General features: G+C 37.8%; 1 protein-coding gene across 23 annotated transcripts in view; it reads right to left on the reverse strand.

Annotated features, from left to right (window-relative positions):
• srcin1a (SRC kinase signaling inhibitor 1a) overlaps positions 1-24,998 on the reverse strand; it is a 129,176-nt gene that overhangs the window by 45,054 nt on the left and 59,124 nt on the right. For 12 of the 23 annotated variants that reach the window (XM_084122334.1, XM_084122332.1, XM_084122347.1 and 9 more), the window contains exons 2-5: positions 13,506-13,592; positions 11,017-11,333; positions 2,794-2,820; positions 2,175-2,231 (exon numbers count right to left, since the gene is read on the reverse strand). The exons of 1 other annotated variant lie outside the window; for it this stretch is intronic. In XM_084122334.1, the coding sequence (XP_083978460.1) occupies positions 2,175-2,231; positions 2,794-2,820; positions 11,017-11,333; positions 13,506-13,592 (488 nt within the window). The remainder of the gene's footprint in view (positions 1-2,174; positions 2,232-2,793; positions 2,821-11,016; positions 11,334-13,505; positions 13,593-24,998) is intronic. 10 more of the 23 variants (XM_084122337.1, XM_084122351.1, XM_084122338.1 and 7 more) reach the window with 4 other exon arrangements.

Here is a 24,998-nt window from a genome sequence, read left to right on the forward strand (position 1 = left end):
GACTATTTGTGGAGAAGCTATTTTAAATTGCAACTAGGTTGTAGTTCGCCATGTCACATTACTTTAGTTACCCTTTGGAAAATAAATAAGTTAATTACATTGAATCTACAGAAATAAACATTATTATTTCTTCAATTCACTTCAGTTTCCAGTTGAAATGACCACTAGTGGCAGTAAGACACCAACAACTTTTATTCCTTTTCACAATAAGTATGATTACAAGGGAAGATTATCAATTATTAAATAATTATTTTCCTTGCAAAATGTTATGACCCTTAAAACATTTTAACTATAGAGCATGATTTGTCTACTACATATATTTTACATTTTGGCAATTGCATCACACAACCAGCTCTATAAGTATGGCTTTTCTGATATAGTAAACTTGAGATACGAGTCCAGTGGTACGAGTCCCATGAAACACGAGTCGCAAAAAAGAGCTCAAAGACCTGTAGAAGCAAGCTGATATTGCATGGTTGCTTCAGAAAATGCATTTTTATCTCACATTTGCTTTAGTTAACACTATCGATTAGGTTTAGGGTAGGGTTTAGCTTATTTCTGAACTGCCATGGTACGTACAAGAACAAACATAATAAAATGTTTCATTCACGTTCATCTGTTTCAGATAAAACTAAATGCGCTTTTTGCGCCACTCACTAGACATTTCACTTTAAAAATGTTGCGAAACGTGCAAGAAGCAACATAATACCACTTTGCAGAAATGTTGTCACACGTACGGTTTTCCAATGAGCCTGGGTTGTATCTGAGAAATATTTATCTTAATAACCTAATCATACAAATCACTGTGATAAGCAGCAGAATTTAGCAAAACATTTCAAAAATGTTACACGTCACACATGTTATGTTGGAAACCAGTGAATCAATTGTGAATCCTCACAAATCAGACTTCCAAGAGCTACCTGAAAAATGTAATTACTTGAAAAGCTAGACTAATTGGAATACAACTGAAGTATTGTCAAGCTACTGAATGTTTATCTTTGTAGCACCGCAGCTTGAACTTAGCTACTCCCCAACACTGTCAACGACAAGCTTTGGGCCCTCTCTTCACTGTTAACCTATCACTAGCTCCAATGATTTAAACCATAGTAAAGAACAAGGCAGCAAGAATGAGAGAGGAACCAAATCGACAAACCACGACTCTGACAGTAATTTGCAGAGAGGCTAATTTTATATGGCGTAACCAGCCAGGGGAGATGTTGGGGGTCTGTTTAGGGCTCAGCATCAGCACTTAAAGGAAAACATGTTCTGAAAGCATCTGACAATCCATCTTACCATGACAAGAACAAGCAAATGAGACCTAGAATAGAACAGGACATCAGGAGAGGAGAGGAGAAGAGAAGAGAAGAGAGGAGAGGAGAGGAGAGGAGAGGAGAGGAGAGGAGAGGAGAGGAGAGGAGAGGAGAGGAGAGGAGAGGAGAGGAGAGGAGAGGAGAGGAGAGGAGAGGAGAGGGGAGGAGAGGGAAGGGGTATACATGTCCAAGTATACATAACCTCCTTGAGTATCTGGGTATCCCATAGGCCACAACCAAAATTTTCTCCTGACTTTTCTCACAGAAAGCTCACAATTCCTGAGGGCACTAATAAAACACTAAATGTTAAAATTAAGTATTGGATAAACGAGTTTGAGGTGTATAATGTTGTGGAAGGTCAGGTCAGAGGGAGTCCATTAGTCTAGAATGAGAGAAACAAATAATATGATTCACAAACCCTGACTGAGACACACAACACGCAGACAGACTCAGGCATGAAAACACAGCTAGACCCGTTTAGTCCCAAATCAATGTTGATATGTACTCAAACATGCTGTTTTCATGATATCAGTCAAATTCCCCCCCAAAAAATGAATGCTAGACATAGGAATGAGTGTCTGTCTATTGACAGGAGGAGTGTAACACAACTAATAAGAATGAACGGAATCAGGAGGATCCAATTACCGAGTCTCACTCTAATGACACGTTTATCGCAGCCTGAGGCCATTTCCTGTATCCTTGTACAATTACACACACCCATCTCTAATCACATAACATATATTAGAAATTTCATCCCTGTTAGAATAAATATCTTTCATAATATAATACAGGTTTAACAACAAGGGATTTGATGGAGTGAGTAAGTATATATGTCTGTTTCTGAACCAACATCAGCGTACTCACTGTTGTGGCTTCCTGATGATTTTTTCCTAGAGTCTTGTGCCATGGGTTTTTAAGATGCTGTGACAACAAAGAAGTTCAGTTTTTAAACACATCTATAGAGACCCATGTGTTTGTTCTATTAAGCTGACTTCAGCTGCCAGGCTTAATAGTTTGATGGGAAGGTATGTAAGAAAATGGATGCAAGTAAAAGAGAGATAGATGGAGATAGAAAGAAAGAACAGGGCAATGAGATTTAGAAGATAAAAGCCAGTGAAGCAGATCATCACAAATCAGCCTCAGACCCGCATGACCCACAGATCAATGACCTTGAATTATCTCACTTTTGGCTACAATTTTGTCCTTATTGTACAGCTAAATAGGCTCTCTCTAGTAGGCAATTGGACACTTACTCGTCTTAACATAATCAATTAAACTAAAATATTTAATAAATAAACACTCAAAGTGAGATGTATAGAACTTGGTGCAGATTCAGTGTGGGCCTACAACAGACGTCGAATCACATGTACAATACAAGAACACAATACAATGTACATGTACAAGAACATATAAGGACACATAAACACATTACAAGAACAGAGCTTTTGTGACAGGAACACACAGAAGTAGTCAAAGCACTGACCTTAAAGCTCCAATAGTTTGGCTGTTGCTATGGAAAGGAGAAACGAGAGAGTGTTACTTAGACATTTATCTCTGTGTGTGGTGACACCTTATACACAGTCACAATCTCCAACCATGTGACATCTTTTGTGATAAAAGAATGTGAAGGAAGATATGAACAGAGAGAGGGCACATCCCAGTAAGGATATTTGTGAGAATTTTGACAAACATTCACTTCATAATATTATTTTATTTTAATGTTACTCTTTTATTTATGCCCAATTTATACGTATATTTCATATTTTCATTAAACATTTTTAATGTTTTTGAATGAAGTCTCTTATGCTCATCATGGCTGCATTTATTTGATCAGAAATGCAGTAAAAACAGTAATATTGTGAAACATCATAACAATTTAAAATAATTGTTTTCTATATGAATATATTTAAAAAAAAAATACTGTATCCCAGTGATGGGATAATATGATGATTTGATGCTTAAGAAACAAAAATTATTTGATGAATCGAAAGATCAAAAGCACTTGAAATAGAAACATTTTGTAACATTATGTCTTTACTGTCACCTTTGATTAATTTCATGTGTCCTTGCTGAATAAAAGTACAAGCAAAAAAATACCCCAAACTTTTGAATGGTAGTACACTGTATATGTAGTTTTAACCAGAGTTTTCAAAGAACATATGCAGCTTCAAATGCAGCTCTGCAGATTAAAGATGGCATTAAAGCACATGGTGACACAGTGACACATAATTCCTCTAGTCTGGTCGTCATATGGAGCTGTTCTGAATGGGCTGGACCCTATAAATGAGCCTGCATGAAGAAGGTATTTTGAGGTTTTCTCTCATCTGTCCATCAGCTGTCCTGCCTGAATGACAAACTGACTGGATTTCCGCAAATGAGAAAAAAATTAATTAAAAAGATCCCCTGTGTGTCTGTGCTTGGCCTGCTGCCCAGACCTATCAATCATACCGAAATCGGTCAGCTGTCTGCAGCTTTCACCTATCTCTCTCATTTCATCTGTGAACTTCACTTTTACAGAAAGTCAGAGATGTCACCAGCTAAATCCATTTCTTAACTTTCTCTGTAACTCGTTTGGTTACATTGTTAGAAGACAAATTAAATAAACTTTTACAAGATATATAAGAGGTCCCATATATTCTTTGAATAAAACTCAGACTGCCGGTTATTTGATGAACCCTACCCTAATCGATCAAGACCTTTAAATATTTGTCTAGAGTCTAGACTACATTGTCAGCTGATTAAAAGGGTGTGTGTGTGCAAACATACATTTGGGGAAGAAAACATAATTGAAAAGCGTGAAGCTTATAACATCAGCTAAATATTTCCTTCTACACAAGGCTAAAAATATGTTGAACAAACTCCCTTGAAGCAGGATGTTGATGTCAACTGTGTATATAGCACATATAGCGGTAGTTCAGCATTAAAATAATATTCTTTGTATTCATTCACCTGCTTTCAACTTTGTGCAGTTCATCCTGGTTTTGAGCACTGCCCTAGGGATCAGCAATATGAAAAATATTTGCAGCATGACGCACTACAGCAAACCTGTTTTCATAAATTGACAAATATACAAACACCCAGAAGCTGAGGTTAACGCACCAGCATACACACACTGCATCAGAGTCTCTTCAAAAAGGAAATACCTGACACACACACACACAGGTTTTAAACATGGGTTTTCATGTTTTATGGGGACTTTCCATAGACATAATGATTTTTATACTGTACAAACTGTATATTCTATCCCCTTACACTAACCCTAAAACTACCTAAATATAGTATAGTTCAGTGCTGGTCAGTGTATCTGTGCTGCTGATCTCTGGGAAACCAACGAACCCTTCTCAGATGATCCTGTGTTTTTTCTTTTATGGAACAGGTTTAACTGGTTTCTTTGTCTGGACTGCTTTAATGATTGATTCAGCATGCTCCTCCAGACAGAACTGGCCAGATAGAAGGGCAGGGCCTCACCTGCGGGGCCTGATTCTGGGTTACCTGATGTCAGGTACTACTGAGCGGCATTGCTGCCAGAAGGTTTTCTGGTACTGAACTTCAGCCTAAGCCATTTGTACAGTTGATGGTCAATCCAGGGGGATAAACTGTACTTTGAAACAGCTTGAGATTTAAGAGCCTGCCCATTGATGTAATATTAAATATTCCCCAGCAGCATTTTCAAACCAAAGCACTCTTAATATTACGTGGGACATGATTGTCTCAAACATAAAATGAACGACAGTGTAGCCAGTCTATACAACACTTTCAACACGCACTCAAAAACATTCATTTAAATCTAAATTAAATGCACATTAAGTAATCTCGTGTTTAAGATTTATTGGACGATAAAACAATGGACCTTAAAATGACACCTATAGCAGCAAAGATACAACGCAAATGCTTTTGGGGATCAAAAAAGTAATATTTCTTTATCTTTAAACCCAACTCATAAAATGCAACTGCATATCAATGCTTTAAAAGTTAATAATGATACGTTTCTTTATCTTTCTTTTACTTTTTGAAGGGGGGTTAGAAAATTTCTTCAAAACGTGAATCTACAGTAAATAGACATTCAACATTATTGCAATTTAATTTGACTGATGTATTTTAGAATTTAATTATATTTTCACTGTCTTTTCATTTTTTGAGTTCTGTTGTAAAAAAATGCCATATTTTTAGATAAAATACAAAATTAAATGAGACTTATTCTCAAATTTGTAGTAGTATTTACAAAAAACAAAGTAAACATACAATTACTATATATATATATATATATATATATATATATATATATATAATTTATTATTTACATTATATCATACATAATGAGATTTGTCAGCTTTAGCTAACTCCTAGCAAAATATTTCAGGAAAATTGTCTGAAAAGTATGGCTAGGTTATAAACACACACACACACACACACACACACACACACACACACACACACACACACACACACACACGCCTCCATGGCCATTTCAATTTGTGCTGCGGTCTCTGGCCAAACCACAGAGGAAGTGAAAAATTCACAGCAATGAAAAGTCTCCTAAATCATTTCAATGTGACAGCCCTAAATTTCTCTCTTTGACATAGCTTTTGATAAATAACTGAAATAACTATAAACACCATCATATTGAATCATAATTGAGGGGCGCTTCAGCGTCTTATGGATTTATGCACTGCAAGGTACCAGTGAGCTGTGGCTTGGTGATGTTATTTTCCCCTAACAAGCAGAATTCCATGGAGCAGTATGAGGCCCGCGTCCTCAGTTGCTAAGAAACAACTCTAAATGGGGGATAATTGGCTGTCTAAGCTGTGGCTGTTTTTGCCAGTGGAAAATCAACAGCATACTTAAGGGTTAAAGCTGTAGATAATACAGGTGCAGCTGAAAGGAAACATTTAAAAAAAGGGACGAATCATGTACAACAGATTTTTTTTCCAGAACGTAAAGCTTCCCTACATCATACTAGCATTAGTTTCAGACGGACAACACTAACTACAGCAATAAAAGAGGGTTTAAATAATTAAAATCACTTATGGAAGCAGTCAAAAATGCTAATCTGCTCTAAAACAAGTGTTTCTTTGCCACTTACGTAAAATAACGGTCTAACTTTCTCAAAATTTGCCTGACATCAACATGCAGAGACATCACATAGGCACAATCCAAGGTATATTAATTCAGTTATTCAACTAACATAACTGGAAATTCTGCTTGTTTCTTATGAGATTTAAATTTGGAAGTAAATTTTACAACAATATTGTGCCTTTTTATCAACATATGCACTGAAGCACTAGCTTAAAGAGTAATTTATGTTGTCACAAAATCAGAGACCCTCAATACAAATGGTCACAAGAAACGCATCAGCACTGAACTGCTTTGGTACATGGAAGTTAACCTATCAGAGGTTATTTACATAACCCAACCCTACATTTTTAAAGGTACAGTAACAAGAAAAGCTAAACTGCTTGCTGTTAAATGCTAAGAGGGTTAAATGGTACTGAAATACAAATTATGACTGTTTTTTTTTTTTGTGCAACAATCCTTGACATTATTCAGAGGGAAAAATAAAATACTTCAAAAGTGCATTAGAACATGTCCCCTTTAAATCCACCCCCTGCATGCATCTGAAATGTGATGGCATTTGTTTGCAAGTCAAATGCCCCCATGTGCACATATACATCAGCAGTACAACCCAATGCAAAAGCACATCCTCATGTGCACTAAACACAGCAATCAGGCCTGAATACTAGTTGCATCTGATCCTGTGACCAGCATTAGTCACCATCTCTCAGATAGGCTACATGTGTCAGCCCAGCAAGACTACTGGAGCTGTACACCACCTGACCTGCATGCAAAACAGCTCTTACCTTCCCTTTCACATGAACACGGCACGCACGCATACAAATACATGCATTCACACATGTTCCCTCTCCCTGACATGCACATTCACACACACATACACTCACACTAGTCACACCAAATACACTCACACTAGTCACACACATATGCAAAAATCAAACCCAGTTAGTGTCCATCTGCATGCAGTCACCACGTCAACCAATCTCGCAATAACCAAACAAATGAAGTCGTCAGGTCGAATCTCACCTGCACCTGCATGCATGTACGCTAGTGAGTGTGCGTCCTCCCTACACACACACGCACATGCACACTATCTAGATGCCTTCAGTCTTAGCAGCTGGCTGTCAGGTGTGCAGAAAACTCATTCTCTTATTCCTGCCCTCTCTCTCTGTCTCCAGCACATGCGACGGCAGGTTCTTTATTTAATTCATTACAGCATCAACTGGCTACTGGCTGCTGCTTTAACTCTTCCGTGCTGGAGTCTCGGGAAAAGGCTGGCAGAGGGTAATTAACTCTCCTCCTGCCGGTTTACACACCGTTGCACTCATCTGTCGGCTCTTTCCCTCTCTTCTTGTCCTCCTCTTCCCCTCCCCCTTTCCATTATTCCACACAGGCTGCAGATAGGCAAATAAATAAGGAGGAATTCCTGTGATGCGTCTTCCTTCAAGGTTGAGGATATTCCCTTCCCCTTTTTCTTCACTCTGTTTTTTGTTGTTGCCTCTCTCTCTCTCTCTTTCTCTCTCTCTTTCTCTCTCTCTCTCTCTCTCTCTCTCACACACACACACACACATACACACACACACACACACACACTCTCTTCATTCCTTGTTCTCTCGCTTTCTCATTCTCTTCAGTCTGACCTTTGCAATATGATATCACCAGTTTCCATATAAGGATGTGTTGCCTTGGCAACTATGGACTCCACCTGTCTCTCACCCAACCTCCCTGTCTCTCTCTCTCTCGCTCTCTCATTTGATCCTATCATCTCACACACTCACCGGGCATTAGTGTCACACACGGGTATATACTGTGATGAGAATTAGATACATGAGGATGAAAGAGCTGTAAAATAGGTGATAAAAAGACAAAGAGAGACTTTTGAAACAGCCCTGCTGAAGAGACTAGCTTTCCATGTTTATGCTGGTTTGGTGCTAGTTTAGATAGTGGACTACCATAGCCATGTTGTCTGCCAACAAAACATGCTGGTCAACCAGCTGATCAAGCTAGTTAAATGGATAGTTTGTTTCAAACCTTCATGAATTGCAGTGTAACAGAAGGATTGTGCTGTTCACTATAGTCAATAAGGGTGGCTTTCAAACGTCAAGTATCGATTTAAATTTCAGTCATGTAGTAGTTTCAGTTTCATGTAGTAGTCAGTCATGCAGTAGTTTTATGACCCCTTAGAATTGTAAAATATAGATACGAAATATAGATGCTTTTGCATCTTTTTTGATGTCAGTCATTGTAACTGCATGGAAGAGAGCAACATTTAAACTAGTGGTCAACAGAAATATGAAGTGTTCAGAGCCAGACTTTTATTTTGGCAACATCTGGACTTTCATTTTGAAAGCTCTAAGAACTTTCTCATTCTTCATCTTCATTAGTTTAATGACTTTAACTGTTCTGTCTAATAAATTAGATAGACATATAAAAAAGAAATTAAACTTTTTTATATAAAAAAGTATTATAGGGTTTGCCTTTCTATTTTTAGTAATAATACTTTCTAATTTATTACATTCAGCAAATACACTTTTAAATAATTTCAACAAGCCTTATAAATATTAATTCCATGAACAGTGTTGGTTACAGTGTTTACTTTCTTTGTAGTTATGTTTTTAACAACAACAACAAATACTATAATAAGATTAGAGTATTAAAAAGTTAGAATTTCAAATAATATTTTTTTTTCCATATAAATATGAAAGTTTATTCATTTTCAAATTATTTGTACTTTTAATTGTAAATAATAAACTTAATTGTAGCATGTTTTATTCTTTAAAATAAATAACGTAATGTATATCGGCTTTACATTCTACCATTCTGCTCTCTGAATGACATGAGAGTAAGTAAATAATGGTAGAATTTTCATTTTTGGGCTAACTATCCCTTAAAAATAGGTTAAGAAACCTGGCAGGGACACCGTTATACAAGCAACCACAACACAGTATATGCTGGTGACCAGAACTGCAGGTCAAAGAAAACAAAAGAACAAGAAAAAAGACTTGCACAGTAAATCATTTTCTACATAGAAGATATCTAGATGGAGTGATAAAGGGCTGATGAGTATAATTAGAAGACTGAAGCAATAAAGCCTCTTTTTCAACACTCATCCCTCTAAAAATAACAGCGCAGGCGGATTTTGACAGACTTGAGTGTAAATGTGTCTGTTACCTGCGTGTCTCTCTCTCTTTTCAAGCACACAGCTGATTGGCTGATACTGGTTTGATGCAGTGACATCATCCATATTTGAATTCAACATTACGTCACCCTCCTCCATAAGAACCAGTTGTTCCACTCACTCAGAGTGACTGCTGTTTCGCTGGCATTCAACTGTCTATTTTCTATGGAGAGTACAAAATGTTTCAATGACAAGCTGTGTGAAAGCTGGGAAGATGGGGGCATATATATTTAATCTATGCCACTAGTGACTGAAGTGTTTATACAGTATGTACACGTCTATGTCTCCTTCAGAAGACCTCTTGGATAGGTAGATTTCAAAACCCTGCGTTGTGCATCTTGTGTGTGTGAAAGTGTATCCATGCATGCTTAATGTAATTTACACAAGCAGCATATGTTCCTGAATCAACATCCTGGAAAAATATTCCTATTAACCAATCAGATAAATAAAAAGTCAATAATCAACTAATCACAGTCCTCACCACATCACCTAAAACCAGACGCTAACGCTTTGTTGATTACAGTGTTATTTTAGGAAAAAGCAAGGATGTGGAACCAAAAACATGTCCGACGTGTGTACATTTTTCCGATTGCACGTACACGCACTATCAACACTGATAATAATCAGAAATATTTATTGAGCATCAAATCATCATATTAGAATTATTTCTGAAGGATCATGTGATACTGTAGACTGGAGTAATGATGCTAACAAATTCAGCTTTGACATCACAGGAATAAACTACATTATAAAATGTATTCAAATTGAAAACCATTCTTTGAAATTGTAGTGATATTTCACAATATTTCTGTTTTTACTGTATTTTTTTTAAATCAAATGAATCCTTGGTGAGCATAAGAGACTTCTATCAAAAGCATTACAATTTTTAAAAAAAAATTCAACTTTTGAACAGTAGTGTACAATATCACATCTAATATGCTAACCAATGACATCCACTTAATAAAAAATAGATTGAAAATATGTATAAAAAATAAATAAACAAAGCTAAATTAAATAAACATACAAAAATATTTTAAATAGAACTACATGAATAGAACATATTCTATTCAATTCATATATTTAATAATTCATGCATTAATTAATTCATAATTCATAATAATTCATGCAAATTATTATTATTAAATAATCAACTAAAATAAAAAACTTGATTCAACAAAAATAGTCATCACAACAATAATAACAGTTATTAGTAGTAAGAAAATAAAATAAAAAAATAAAATAAAAAACAAAAATACAAAACTAAACAAAATAAAACAAAATAATTAAATATAAAATAACATAAATATTGAATACAAATCTGTATCCCCAACCATTAACCATTAACTACCTCTAAAACCATGGGGGTTTGACCCTGGAATATGATTGGTGAATCAGGATGTTGTTCCATCACAACCATGTCTATCCAGCAACATCATACAAGGTAAGCCTTGCACATACCTGTTCACGTGCGTTTCTCTCTGAGGTGCCCCTCATGCTGCCGTGTGAGGGGGATGGAGAGGGCGGTAGGGAGTGCTGGGGTGGGTACTTGTTCTTCAGGTGGTCCATGAAAGCGTCCCGCTTGCGTTCCATGTCGGCCTTGTGCAGGTTGGTGAGAGCCTCCAGGCTCTGGGCGGCGATGACCGTGTGCCGGTGCTCAGAGGTGTGGACCAGCCCCACGTTGGAGAAGCGGCGCGTGCTGTTTCCCAGCGTGCGATATTCACGCGGGTACTCCAGGTCATCAGTGGAGATCATGTGACCTCCGCCACGCTCCGGGTCTGGTTTGAGAGAGGGGTGAAAGGGGGGCGAGGAGTTGAGGAATGTGAGAAGAGTGGCACCAGCACACACGCATTCATACGGTCATGCACGACCCCACGCACGCATGCAACAGCGCAAATGCATTCACAGAGACAGACGGTGGAGGAGAATGGGATGAAGGGGAGGAAGAGAGAGAAATGGGATGAGATGTTAGACTTATTACAACAGAAAAGAGCACAAGAGCGAGTGTCTGCTCCCTGCAGAGCTATTGATCTCAGGTTTAGTCGAAAAGAGGGAACTAAGGAAAAGTAAAAGCACTGAGCTATAGATCAGAGAAAAGAATGGAGACAAAATTTCTCTGTAGGAGATTACATTTTGCTTTGCCTGTCGGTTCGCCTTTGTCATCTGAAGTGGCGTTCCTTGCTTTCTGAGGACACATTCTGGATCACAACCCTCCCAATGCACAATCATGTATACACACATGAAAAAGTATGTTTATATAAGCTGGGAGAGAAAGGCATTGAAAAACGTAACTACACAGGGAGTCATGTACAATTTTTTGAGGGGGGCACCGGTGGCAGTTCTGGCTCACTTTGTGGCCTAGACCAGACATGGCCAAAGGAAAAAAAAATAAAACTTTTGAGCAATTTTTAGAAACTTTAAAGGATAGTTCACCCAAAAAAATTTAACTTGTGTCATCATTTACTCACCTTCATATCGTTTCAAACCCATATGACTTTTGTTCATCTTTGAAACTCAGTGAAGGTAGTTTTAATAAAACTTAATAAAAATCTGAGAGATTTCTGTCCCTCCATTGAAAGTCCATGCAAACAAAACTTTCACGCTTCAAATGAATACATTGCAAAAGTAATCAAACAAACCTTGCGCATGTGTTTACCATATTTGATGTGCTCTATGTATACAGTATACGAGTTGATCAATGTTTATATGAGAAATTAAATCTGATCATCATATAAAGCGATCCTGTCTTCTCAGACGACTTAGATTAAACCACATTCATATGGATTACTTGTCTTTTTGTACTTTTTATGTGTAAACGTTTTGGTCACGTGGACTTTCTTTCTTTTTTTTTCTTTTTTTAACAGACAGACATACAAACCAAAATAGTGCAGTAACGAACAATCTAGTAATTCCATAATTCCAGAAGTTAAATAAAAGTGTGTAAATGTATAGGTGTGTGTGGGTGTGTGTGTGTGTATGCATAAGCAAAGTAACCATTTATTATTTATTTCCATCTTCATTACCATCACCACCACCACTCCTCACTACCATCATACTGCCAACATTGTATTAGTCAATTTTTATTTTTGTTTTTATTTCTATCTTTTCTTCTAGATAAATTAATTTTTAGATAGTAAGATAATAATAGAAGATAATATAATAAGATAATATATGATAACCCTCCCCCCACATCTCTTCAGTCCCTATTTTCTCCTATACTATATATATATATATATATATATATATATATATATATATATATATATGTATGTATGTATGTATGTATGTATGTATTTTTGTATGTTGTGTAGTGTCTAAGGTGCATTAAAAGAAGGGGTACAGTGTGAGAGTGTCTCAACTTGGGTCACGTGGACTTTCAATGGATGGATAACTTCATTTGTGTTCTAAAGATAAAAGTCTAATGGGTTTGGAACAACATGAGGTCAAGTAAATGACAGATTTAAAGATTTTAGGTGAACTATTCATTTAATAATTCACTAAAGAAGTGTAAGATGAAAAAAAAAACATCCATTTGACATAAGACGATAGCTGTCTGTTAGAAAACGGCTACTGGTCAAAAACTACTATGATATATATGATGATGTATATAGTGAAATATTGGTGACTTATTCTATCAGAATCCAAAACCAGCCAAAACTTGACACCTTGGTTTACGTGCCCCCTCAGTTTGAATGTGCATGATGCTTCTGACAGAGCAGTACACATACATTCCCAAACTGCCTCCAATGGGAAGAGGCACAACCTAATGCACACTTAGTTTAACTTCCCTCAGCAATTTCTCATTCTTTCCCCCTCTCTCGCTCATAAAGACGGCCCAGAACAGCAGCTAACGCACAAGACAACACCCATTCGTTGTGGTCGGGCAGTATGTGGAGACAAAACTTTGACATACAATTGACAAAACCAGAGGAACAAAATGACAGGCCAACCTGATTGGCCAGAGGCAGGCCGACATGAGGAGATATGGGAGTGGCTGGTGTGGTTACCTTGCTTCGGAAAGCAGGCCCCAACATTAGCTGGAAAAAAAAAGAACATCGACCATGGTTAAGCTCCTCATTCTCTCTATCTTTTGCGCTCTCTTTCATTCCCTTTATCTCTCTTTCATACACATGCACAATAATTGCCTTTGGTGCTGTTGGAAAGAATTGATTCCCAAATCATCTCTCTCTTTTGTATGCAAAAGGAATAAGAAACATTGTTCAGTCAGTAATACAAAAAATGAAATGAAATCTTACACAGAGGCACGATTCCCCAATAGAAAAAAAGAATGTTTCACATTGCTGGTGTCGTTTTGTGTGTGTGTGTGTGTGTGTGTGTGTGTGTGTGTGTGTGTGTGTGTGTGTGTGTGTGTAAACAGAAGCTTTCAGTAAACATCCTCAATATGATAGGGGTTCCAAGCGAAAACCTTTCCAAGAATTCTGTCAAGAATTTATGAGTCTCACTGTCAGATTCCTGAACGCCTGAACAAACAAATACACACACCCACACAAACACTACATTAAAATGTATTAACCATTCCTCTAGCCACTGCCCTTTACTTATTTTCTCTTTGTTAACAGATTCAAACATAACCTCTCATGAGCAAAACAAATAATTGTTTTTGATGATGTGTGGTGTTTATGTGTGTGTTGGAAAGTCAGAAAAGTTTCCAGCAGGGAGTGAGGTCAGAAAAGTAGGTATTGGTCCTGATCGCTTGTGTGGAGTAATTTTGCTAATAAAATGTTCATGAAGTACCTGAATATTTTAGTGGGCTAAAATCTAGCCTCTAGTGATGTATAATTACTGTACTCATAAAAACCCTGCGTACACCGAGCATAACAAAACTGCTGACAGCTGCAGCTGCCTTGATTTGATACGCTATATCTTCATTGATTTGTCTGTTTGTATTTTTACTCATTTATTCATCTTGACTTTATAGATTCATTAATTCACTTATTAATTCATTCCACAGTTCCTTAATAATAAATGACTGTTGGTTTCCCAGCTTTTCTGAAATTTGCCACCACTGACAAATTGTTCTAAGCTAAATCTTTTCCAAATATACAGTAAATGTCCGCCAGGCAAACAGCTGACAAACTATTAGCAAATATACACACTACTGTTCAAAAGTTTGGGGTCGGAAAGATTTTTAACGGTTTAAGAAGTATGTATTTGATCAAAAACACAGTGAAAACATATTTGAACATATTTTAAAAATTTTGTCTTGTGATGTGAAAGCTGAATTTTCAGCATCATTACTCCAGTCTTCAGCGCCACATGATCCCTCAGAAATCATTCTAATATGATGATTTGATGCTGAAGAAACATTTCTTATTATTATCCATGTTGAAAACAGTTGTGTTGCTTATTTTTTTTTTTTTTTTTTTTAAACAGCATTTATTTGAAATAGAAATCTTGTGTTGTTTTAACTGTCACTTTTAGTCAATTTAATGCATCTTTGCTGAATAAAATTAGGCATTTCTTTAAAACATTTTTTTTAAAAAATCTTAGCAAATGGCGCACATACGTTGCAACAACTAATTATTCATCGGTTTGTCAAATTGAAGTGTGATTATTCATATTCTTTTAATTTTGTGAATGTAATTTAGGTCAAAGCGAGAAACGTTTGAGAGCTTGCCATTAAAAAATATTTGTTTTTCATGAAATGGCACTTAAACACTTAGGGCCCTATCTTGCACCCAGCGCAATTGACTTTGTACACTGACGCATGTATCATTCCTATTTTGCACCCGCGCAAAGCGCGCTTTTCCCTCCACAGAAGCACGTCGCTAAACTAGGGAATGAACTTGCGCTCCCTGGGCGGTTGAGCGCAAAAAAGGAGGCGTGTTCCGGCGCAAACGTTCCTTCATGCTATTTTGCAGGTTTAGAAAACAATTGCGCCACTAACCAGGAAAAAATAGTTTAAAGTCAGTGGCGCGTTGCGCATGTTATTCATATGCTATTTTAAGGGCGCATGCTTGGCCATAATCAATGTAGCGTGTGCACAACGCGCATACACTTTGATTCTCTCATCTACACAGAAGCAGCAGTTTTCATTTTTGCAAATCATACATTATTATGATAGATAGATAGATAGATAGATAGATAGATAGATAGATAGATAGACAATTTATTATAAAAGCATACATCTAGCTTACACATTTACCCAAATTATCATACGCCTTTTTAACCGAAGTTAATTTGGGTGGGTTTCTCCATCCCCAACGTCCCTGACGAGAGCGTTGCTCTCCTTGGCTGTGAACCGCTCCTGGCGCGCGTCTGGCAAATCCGCCGTTATAATAGGAATCCGCTTTAGAACAAAGCGCGTCTGCTCTTAAAGGGAATGTGAGATGACGCTCTGATTGGTTTATTTCACGTTACGCCCAAACCACACCTATGAATAATGAAGCTACTTCAGACCAACCCATTTTAGATTTGCGCCTGGCGCAAGAGTCATTTATCCCGCTGGGAAAATAGCAACAGCGCCAAGACCCGCCCACAAAGTTACTTGCGCTTTGCGCTTTGACACTTGCGTTTCAGATCGTTAAAATAGGGCCCTTAATATGTTAGATTTAAATATGTGCCACTCTAAACTGCATGGAGAAAATAGAATGAAGAAAATGAAGACAAAGTCACTCTCTCTCTCTCTCTCTCTCTCTCTCTCAGAAACATCATATCATGTACTTTCAACTCAATGGGATGTGAATCACTCTTGTCACCGTCTCAACTGTCTCCATGGTCTCCCTATTGCCCCTACACCCCTTTTCAGGAAGCTTGGGGCTAAAAACACTATTACCATCCAATGAATTATTCAGATATTATTTAAAGCATTGAGTCTGAAAGCCGCTGGTATGTTATTTAGCAGAGCCTGGTGCTTTAAACAAACATCAGGGTTGTTCTGGAGTAATAGACAGCAGCAGTGCTCCTGAGAAATGGTTAAATTGCAATGACCTTGCGGTTAATGTTGTTAGCATTGAATTCTTTAATAGCACTTATACTCTCCCGAGAAGGAGCATTATCTTTCAGACAGCCGCCTGTTGAAGGACAGACGGAACCGATACTGACTTACCATGATACTTGCTCTAGGGAGTTTTAACCACTAATACACCCTGACAATGTGACTAAACTGTGTTAGCTTTAGCAGTAAGAGCTTTGAATGGAAGCAAGAAGGACATGTTCAATTCACTTAAAAAGGCTGCATAATTGAGTGACATCACTGTGTTGAAGTTGTTTATTGGTATTTTGTTCAAAGAACATTTGCAAATTGGTGACTGCACTAATAAAACACAGCCAATAGTGGTTTGATGGTCAATTGCTGATTTAAACTGGTTTTGATGGCCTATAGATAGATAGATAGATAGATAGATAGATAGATAGATAGATAGATAGATAGATAGATAGATAGATAGATAGATAGATAGATACTAATAAACTACTATAGATGAAGTATGATTACTACATGTACTAATATGTATGATAAATAATACAATCACATAATGCTCTGCTCTCAGCCGTATTACATTAAAGTACGGCAGTTGCAAAGGGGACCGCTTTGGCTGAATTTAAGACCACAACGGACCAGATTAATGCAATAAAGACAAAAGCCTTGAAGCGCTGATTCCAACAAAACTACACCCTGTTGTCTCATTCTCTCATCTCAGATCATATAATCTCTGCTAACTCTTCCTCCTAATAAAGACAAAATGATGTAGCAAAAATAACCGTCACGAGGTTAAAGAAAGGAGAGGGCATTGATTTGACCAGTGCATGGAAGCAGATATCATCAGCAAAGAAAGTCAGCCCATCTGATGTGCTAAAGCAGGTAACTGCCACAGGCACAGAGAAAGAGAGAGAGGGAGCACACAATGCCGGAATTGGAGACAAGTTGTTTGCCTCCATCCATCACAGATGCCAAGCTAGAATTACCCTGACAGGCTAAATCAATGCAAAATAACAGCCTGAGAATGTGTTAGCAAGACCTTTTCAAAAAGTACAAGAGAACAATGATGTTTAGCGAGCAAGAGGGAGTGAGGGAGAGAAAATGAGAGCGAACAAACACTAAACACTAAAGCCATCTTTTTCCCACTGTTATGAACAACTACTGTGTGAAAAGGCAGTACTTCTGCTGTATGTGTCTTCATAGAAAACATTGCATTACTGTGTATTTATTCAAGGGACCTTGTCCCATCTTTAACATCTCTACAAAACTACACAGTAAAAAAAGAAATCAGTGAAATTTATAGTTTAAAAAACGTCAGCTGTGGTTGCCAGAAATGTACCGTAAAAATTGTGCCGCAACCGTTTTACTGATTTACTGATATATTTCATTAACATGTGTAATGCTAATATACCAACCTACTGAAGTACTGAAGTACATGTAAAATCAAACATCATCACAATTAGCTTTTCCACAAGCTGAGGAAAATATCTTGTTCAGTTATGAAACTCTGGCTGATAGGTCCTTTACATGCAATCAGCAAGCAATCACATTATTACTGCATGGATCAAGCTGATTGGCTTCTGCTGATCCTGCAGCCAATGAGATTTCTTGCTCAACATTTTAATAGTCTGGTTTAGTGTTTGCTGTAGAGTATTCCTGCAGCGAGCTATCAGAGTTCCTCTGCACCCTCCACCTGCCTAGATCTGCTAATGGACTTATGTATGTCTATTCGTGCAGCAGCATATCTTACATGTTCACAGCAGCGTGTCTGTGTATCTATTAGCAGTAGCAAGTCCATGCTTGCTCTGCAGCAGCAGCAATCAACCCTATCAACCCTAGCAGCGTAGCAGATCTACAGTAGTCCGCCAAGACCAAATACATTAACATTGCCATATAACATGCTAAAACTATTTAAGAGAACTTACCATGAACCAATTAACAGGTTTTTACCATTTACAGATTATAATTAAAATTACAATAATTTTGCAACTGAAAAATAAGAGAAGTGATTTTTCTTTTATGATCTGCATCGTAGTAGCCACACTAGCATGTTAACACAAGAACATTATTTTGGTAAGAGTGCATGACTTGAATGATTCATTCATTCATTCAAAATACACCTGTGAAATGGGTGACCAATGAGAGAAGAGATAACTCCTGGCACATTCTAGCACACAAACAGTACTTTAATTTGAGCAACTTGAACGTACATGCTTTAATGCCTCCCTTCTCATCTTCCCCTGGCTGTTCTTTAAACCACAGTGAAATGCACTCATGCTGCCATTAGGGAGACAAGCTGCCTTCTGCTCACATGGGAGCCAATCAGGAGCATATGGAGAGGAGAGAGGAGGAGGTGGAGCTTATGAATGATGGCGAAGGAAACAGGCAGAGGCGTCACGCACCGATCGGTTTTGATGGGACATCAGTGGTAGACATACTTGGACTTTGGCTAGATTGAACATATATTTATATAGTTTAGGCTTAGTCATTTTTTAAGGAATAATTTTATAAGGCAAGAATGCATTAAATTGATCAAAAGTGACAGTAAAGACATTTGCAATGTTACAAAAGATTTCTGTTTCAAATAAATGTTGTTCTTTTGAACTTTCCATAATGAAAAATGTAACCTGGTTTTAACAAAAATATTAAGCAGCACAACTGTTTTCAACATTGAGAATAATAAGAAATCTTTGAGCATCAAATCATCATATTGGAATGATTTCTGAAAGATTGAAAGACTGAAGACTGAAAATTAAGCTTTTAGATCAGGAATAAATTACATTTTAAAATAGAACACAATTATTTGAAATTGTAATAATATTTTATAATATTCACTGCTTTTACTGTATATTTGATCATATAAATTCAGCTTTGGTGAGCATAAGAGACTTCTTTCAAAAATATTAAAAAATCTTACTGCTCCCAAACTTTTGAATGGTAGTGTTTGTGTGTATATATGATTGTTTAGGACAAACAGGTACGAAGTGTTTGTCCTAAACAATTAAACAATACATTAACTCAATTAATGGAATTATCCTAAAGTTTGTTAAGCTGAAAATTATTCATTGTTGAAAAACTATTACAGTGAGGAAAATAAGTATTTGAACACCTTGCTATTTTGCAAGTTCTCCCACTTGGAAATCATGGAGGGGTCTGAAATTGTCATCGTAGGTGCATGTCCACTGTGAGAGACATAATCTAAAAAAAAAAATCCAGAAATCACAATATAGGATTTTTTAACTATTTATTTGTATGATACAGCTGCAAATAAGTATTTGAACACCTGTCTATCAGCTAGAATTCTGACCCTCAAAGACCTGTTAGTCTGCCTTTAAAATGTCCACCTCCACTCCATTTATTATCCTAAATTAGATGCACCTGTTTGAGGTCGTTAGCTGCATAAAGACACCTGTCCACCCCATACAATCAGTAAGAATCCAACTACTAACATGGCCAAGACCAAAGAGCTGTCCAAAGACACTAGAGACAAAATTGTACACCTCCACAAGGCTGGAAAGGGCTACGGGGAAATTGCCAAGCAGCTTGGTGAAAAAAGGTCCACTGTTGGAGCAATCATTAGAAAATGGAAGAAGCTAAACATGACTGTCAATCTCCCTCGGACTGGGGCTCCATGCAAGATCTCACCTCGTGGGGTCTCAATGATCCTAAGAAAGGTGAGAAATCAGCCCAGAACTACACGGGAGGAGCTGGTCAATGACCTGAAAAGAGCTGGGACCACCGTTTCCAAGGTTACTGTTGGTAATACACTAAGACGTCATGGTTTGAAATCATGCATGGCACGGAAGGTTCCCCTGCTTAAACCAGCACATGTCAAGGCCCGTCTTAAGTTTGCCAATGACCATTTGGATGATCCAGAGGAGTCATGGGAGAAAGTCATGTGGTCAGATGAGACCAAAATAGAACTTTTTGGTCATAATTCCACTAAACGTGTTTGGAGGAAGAAGAATGATGAGTACCATCCCAAGAACACCATCCCTACTGTGAAGCATGGGGGTGGTAGCATCATGCTTTGGGGGTGTTTTTCTGCACATGGGACAGGGCGACTGCACTGTATTAAGGAGAGGATGACCAGGGCCATGTATTGCGAGATTTTGGGGAACAACCTCCTTCCCTCAGTTAGAGCAATGAAGATGGGTCGAGGCTGGGTCTTACAACATGACAATGACCCGAAGCACACAGCCAGGATACCCAAGGAGTGGCTCTGTAAGAAGCATATCAAGGTTCTGGCGTGGCCTAGCCAGTCTCCAGACCTAAACCCAATAGAGAATCTTTGGAGGGAGCTCAAACTCCGTGTTTCTCAGCGACAGCCCAGAAACCTGACTGATCTAAAGAAGATCTGTGTGGAGGAGTGGGCCAAAATCCCTCCTGCAGTGTGTGTAAACCTGGTGAAAAACTACAGGAAACGTTTGACCTCTGTAATTGCAAACAAAGGCTACTGTACCAAATATTAACATTGATTTTCTCAGGTGTTGAAATACTTATTTGCAGCTGTATCATACAAATAAATAGTTAAAAAATCATATATTGTGATTTCTGGATTTTTTTTTTTAGATTATGTCTCTCACAGTGGACATGCACCTACGATGACAATTTCAGACCCCTCCATGATTTCTAAGTGGGAGAACTTGCAAAATAGCAGGGTGTTCAAATACTTATTTTCCTCACTGTATATCACACAAAGCCAGTACTAAACATTGAAGGCTGTTGTTTATCTGTGTTTTAGTGCACACACAAAAGCAACAGCCTGTTTTACAATGGCCTAGAGTTTGGCTGCTCAAAAGTAGCACTGGCTTTTCACCAAGAACCTTTTCAAAGGCGAAATGTGTCATTTCTATCTCACTAGTGCTACCCAAGGTGCCAAAGTTTTGTTGGTTATCATGACCCCATTAACCCCTGCTGGCAGCAATAACATATTTCTCCATTGACAGCCATTCAAAAACAAAACGCCGGCAACGATCACCCTGTAGCCCAAGAGTTGCCCAATGAAGCCAAGCAGCATTGAGCCTGGTCAGTACCTGGTCAGGGAGACCTCCTGGGAAAACTAGGTTGCTGCTGGAAGAGGTGTAAGTGAGGCCAGCAGAGGGCGCTCACCCTGTGGTCTGTGTGGGTCCTAATGTCCCAGTATAGTGACGAGGACATTATACTGTCAAAAAGCACCGTCCTTCGGATGAGACGTTAAACCGAGGTCCTGACTCTCTTTGGTCATAAAAAAATCTCAGGATGTCCTTTGAAGAAAGAGTAGGGGTGTAACCCCGGCATCCTGGCCAAATTTGCCTCTGTCCATCATGGCCTCCTGATCATCCCCATATACTGATTGAGATCATCACTCTGTCTCTTCTCCACCAGTAAGCTGGTGTGTGGTGGGATTTCTAGCACAATATGGCTGCCGTCACATTATGTGGATGCTGCACATTGGTGGTGGTTGAGGAGATTCCCCCTTCCATATGTAAAAGTGCTTTGAGTACCCAGAAAAGCGCTATATAAATGTAACAAATGAATAATTACTATTATAAAACTAACTGTATCCCAGGAATTACACAATGTATTCCCTTTGACCTAACATATCTATAAGTTAATATTTCAATAACTAAACAACACATTTTCATGTTCATGGTTCTATGATGTTAGTTAATGGTCACATGAAATAAAATAAAATATATTGTTTAAGTGTTTAATTAGTTACACTTTATTTTGATGATCCCCTTTAGATATTTTGTTGACTATATGTAATGTTTCTCCTATCCCATCCTCATCATTTGATGTCTATGGGCGGTTGTGACCAAATGGTTAGAGAGTCGGACTTGTTAACCGAATTTTGCGGGTTTGAGTCTCAGTCCCGGCAGGAGATGTAGGTGGGGGAAGTGAATGAACAGCGCTCTCTTCCACTCTCATTACCCAAAAACTGAGGTGCCCTTGAGCAAGGCACCTATAACCCCAATTGCTCCCAGGGCGCCGCAGCAAAAATGGCTGCCCACTGCTCCGAATGTGTGTTCACGGTGTGTGTGCGCACTTGGATAGGTGAAATGCAGAGCGGAGAAAGTATGGGACACCATACTTGGCTACACGTCACTTTCACTTTTCATATGCTAATTAACTCTCATTGAAGTATAGTATATAGTAGAATAAGGATATATCCTTATTCTGCTATATACTATACTTCAATGAGAGTTGAAGAAGTTCTGCCAACTTCTTCTACTAACCCTAACCCCTATTCTACTATAGTAGAAAAGGGGTTAGGGTTAGTAGAAGAAGTTGGCAGAACTTGGCACGTTACTTGTAGTCAACATAATGACTAGGGCACCATCAAAATAAAAGGTCACCAATTTATTTGATTGTTTGATCAAGAAGATATGAAATTATTTGTTTATTTTATATTTCTATGATTTAATTATCTTAATTTATTTGATTGTTTGATCAAGAAGATATGAAATTATTTGTTTATTTTATATTTCTATGATTTAATTATCTTGATATCATGAACACACTATTTGACAAAATGGAAAATAAATCCCAAAAATTCCCTTTTCGCTTTAGCCATCACAACCAGAAAGAACAGTAAGAACTAATTGAATTAAACTAATTAAATCCAATGGTATTGTAAATGCTGCACATTTCACATTCAAAACATTATTTTTAAAAGCCAAAGGCATACTCTAAATGGAGCCCTATCAAGTATAATGACTTATTTAGGGGGAATTAGTCTGGTGTATATACACAGAGAATAACCAGTTGAAACAGCAAAAAGCAACAAATCATCTAATTCCAACAAGAGATCTGTAAAATCCATCCAGTGGGAGGAGGTGCCATCGGTCAGATGTTGTTAAACAAAACTAAACCACTGCAGCAATCACTCCTCACTCTCTGTTTGTCTCTCTTACTGTGGTTGCAGACAGAGCAAAGAGACCTTTCTTCGTTGTTGTATAATTGCTATTACCCCCTAGGGGCCATCAAACTGACTGAGAAACAACTCTTTCTCTAACAAGTCCATTATGGATGAGTCACACAATCAGAAACACACTGACAGACATACACGGACTGAGAAAAGCAAACAAAAGTAGCAGCACATAGTGACTTCTCAATCTGCTACATGCAATCCTGTCTCCCTGTTTTAAACATCAGATGTTTGAGAAGAGTTAATTATTTAGATCTGCCCTGGAAGATTTGATCAGACTCAAACAGTGAGATTGAGAACCAATCTGGTTTTGCCCTTGATGTTCACAATACCGTTACACAAACATTCACTCACCATGGTTGGGGCGGATTACCAGCTTGTTTGCTTCCTCCAGTGTTAATAACAGCCTCTTTAATTAAACTAAACAAGAGATCGCCATCCCCCGTCTCTCTTTCTCAGTTACAGCGGAGACTCATCCCACGAGTAATTACAATAACAAGACTGCTAACTAGTGACTCTCTGTGGTCATTAAAAATCCCAGGATGTCCTTCGGAAAAAGAGTAGGGGTGTAACCCCGGCATCCTGGCCAAATTTGCCCATTGGCCTCTGTCCATCATGGCCTCCTAATCATCCCCATATACAGATTGGCTCTATCACTCTGTCTCCTCTCCACCAGTAAGCTGGTGTGTGGTGGGCGTTCAGGCGCAATATGGCTGCCGTCGCATCATCCAGGTGGATGCTACACATTGGTGGTGGTTGAGGAGATTCCCCCTTCCATGTAAAGTGCTTTGAGTACCCAGAAAAGCGCTATATAAATGTTACAAATTATTATTATTATTATTATTATTATTATTAACTATGTCAATGTTTGATGAGAAAAAGGCAGTTTTTAAACCTAAAAATTCATATTTTAATACACATAAATGTGTGTGTGTGTGTGTGTGTGTGTGTGTGTGTGTGTGTGCGTATGTGGGTTTTGTCTTTAATATGCTTCTGTAAACCATAAGAGACACCATTAAAGGCTGTGAAAGAGAAATATTTCATCTGCTGGCAGATTTGCTCCACAGATCTTCAGGCTAGCAGAACACTGTTGCTGCAGAGTGGTTTCAGATAGCAGTCAATCAGAGATGTAAATTAATGTAAAATCACAGTAAATGTGAAATATATGAAATATATATAAGTAGGTTGTACCTGTGACCTAATCACAGTCGAGATTATATGCTCAGACCTAGAGCACAATCACCAGTGTGATATTTATACAACAGTTTAATGAACAATAAGTTAATATTGAGTACCATGTATCTTAAGATACATTATTACCAGTTATTTTGTACCTTTTTGCACTGATGAATGGTTTCAAACAAATATAAAGTGCGAACTGCTCCATGTCTCTGATCAACACAGCTGTAGTGATTTGTTTGTGAATAAATCAGTGTTTTAGAACAAATTGGTTGAGTGAATGATTCAGTGACTCACTTATGAGGGCAGTAACTTGTTTCGTTCTTAAATTAATCATTGTTTGAATGGACCGATTGAGTGACTGATTCAATGACTTACTTATGAAAGCAGTCACTTGATTAGTTCCTGAAT

Source organism: Abramis brama (assembly GCF_963993115.1).
Source record: "Abramis brama genome assembly, chromosome: 1".
NCBI lineage: Eukaryota > Metazoa > Chordata > Actinopteri > Cypriniformes > Leuciscidae > Abramis > Abramis brama.